Source organism: Sphaeroforma arctica, assembly GCF_001186125.1.
Source record: "Sphaeroforma arctica JP610 unplaced genomic scaffold supercont1.3383, whole genome shotgun sequence".
In the NCBI taxonomy this organism is placed as follows: Eukaryota; class Ichthyosporea; order Ichthyophonida; genus Sphaeroforma; species Sphaeroforma arctica.
The window spans coordinates 1-2141 of record NW_014037175.1 but is presented as its reverse complement, the minus strand read 5'-3'; the positions used below and the strand labels follow the sequence as shown (position 1 = coordinate 2141).

The window sequence follows — 2141 nt, the reverse complement described above, 5'->3', positions numbered from 1 at the left end:
CTCTGCTTGGGACCTTGGGCCCTTGGGGGCTCTGTAAATACCTCGCAATGTAGGCCCTTTTTGGAGAGTCTGGCCGGCTGCTCGCTGGGGCGCAGGAACTGGGGATTCATCAAATATCATCGATCATAATGATTGATCTGATCATTGATGTGAGAAAATGAATGCAGTCCTAATCTGAGTGTATTGATTCTGTATGTATTTTTGTTTTAAAAAAAACACAGCCTTCTAAAATCTGAACATAAATATATAGCCTTCAATCACACAAATTTATTCTCATGATGTGTGTGTATTTACTCTAATTACAAACCAAAAAGGAAAAACATTTCAGTTTAGAAGGCTGTGTTCAATTTAGGGCCAGTCCTGCCGCCGGATTTAGTGAAAGTACAGTGAAATTCCACAAAAAAAATGAATTTCATTTCATTTTCACGCAGTGACCCTTTTTAGAAATAAAATGAAATTTCATTAACTTCTTTTTTCAACCTGCGAAGTTGGAAGGTAGTGAAAAATGAGATGAAAAATGAAATTGTGATCCTATTGGTTGTCTTAGGGGTTTTTTTAGGTTTCATATTGTTATTTTTAAAAATATCCAAAAACAACCGCCAAAATAATTTCATTCTTGTTAATTTTGCTTTTGTGGAATAAAACAAATGAAGGATATGTTTTGTAAATTCAGTATGAAATATTTTATTTATTTTTCATTTCATTTCATTCCTGAAAATCAGCTGTGGGACTGGTCTCGCCGCCACATGCCTAGAAATGAAATTCGGGCTCTGAAATTTCATATTTCATTTCATTTTCAAATTCGAGGGCAGGACCGACCCTTTTTAGAAGGCTACATAAAGGAACTCGCAACTGGTCTGGAGTCTGGAGTCTGGCCTCAAGTTCCGTTCTCTAGTCGTTCATGCCCAGCGTTTGTATTTAATTACTGTGTGAAGGTTTATACTTTTTTCCCCGCAGTACGTATGTATGTATATATGTTTTTATGTACATATTTACGTATGTACGTCCGTACGTATGTAAATTTATGTATGTATGTATGTATGTATGTATGTATGTATGTATGTATGTATGTATGTATGTATGTATGTATGTATGTATGTATGTATGTATGTGTGCACACGTATACGTATGTATGCATGTATGTAAGTCTGTGTACACATATATGTATGTACATAAAATGAACATATGTATGTATGTAAAAAAATGGGTTCTAGTATGTATATATGTATGTATGGCTTTCAGTGTATGTGTATGTATCTATTTATATATATATATATTTGTGTGTATGTATGTATAAATGTGTTTATAGGTTTTAGGGTTTGTATGTATTTATGTATGTTTGTATGTATGTGTGTGTATGTATATAAGTTTGTACTTATTTGTGTATGTCCGTATGTATGTATGTATGTATGTATGTATGTATTTGTGTGTATGTACGGACATATGTATGTACGTATGTATGTAAGTATGTATGTATGTTTGTATGTGTGTATGTGGGCGTGTATGAATGTATTTATGGGTTTTAGTATGTATGTATGTACATATGTATGTATATACGAATGTACGTATGTGAATACTGTATAGGGTCGCCGTCCAAACGCTTCTTTTCATTTGGCGCCATATCATTTGTACATGTGTACGTTCGTGCTGATGTATGTATGTACGCATGTATCTATGTATGTATGTAAGTATTTATTTATTGGTTTTAATGTGTATTCATGTCTGTATGTGTGTGTGTGTAAAAATGTATGTATGTGTGTATGTGTGTACATAGATATGTATGTATGTATTAATGAATGTATGTATGTATTAATGAATGTATGTATCAATGAATGTATGTATGTATGTGCTGTACAGGGTCGTACATGCGCCAAAATGCTTCTTTCGTTTGGCGCCATTTCATTTGTATCTACGTATATATGTATGTATATATGTGTGTATGTATGTATTTATGGATTTTATTATGTATTTGTATATGTACGTATGTATATATGTGTGTATGTATGTATTTATGGATTTTATCATGTATTTGTATATGTACGTATGTATGCATGTATGCATTTATGGGTTTTAGTAAGTACGTATGTATGCATTTATGCTTTTATGGAAGTATGTATGTATGCATGTACATATGCATATAT

At 32.6% G+C, this 2141-nt stretch overlaps 1 protein-coding gene across 1 annotated transcript; it reads right to left on the bottom strand.

Annotated features, from left to right (window-relative positions):
- Nucleotides 1–1325: 1325 nt before the first annotated feature.
- On the bottom strand, nucleotides 1326–1849 carry SARC_13518 (hypothetical protein; the record flags this gene model as incomplete). Its single annotated transcript, XM_014292350.1, has 2 exons — nucleotides 1326–1576; nucleotides 1633–1849. Coding segments are annotated over 2 exons (464 nt in total), but the record flags the coding sequence as incomplete, so codon positions are not given.
- Nucleotides 1850–2141: the final 292 nt, after the last annotated feature.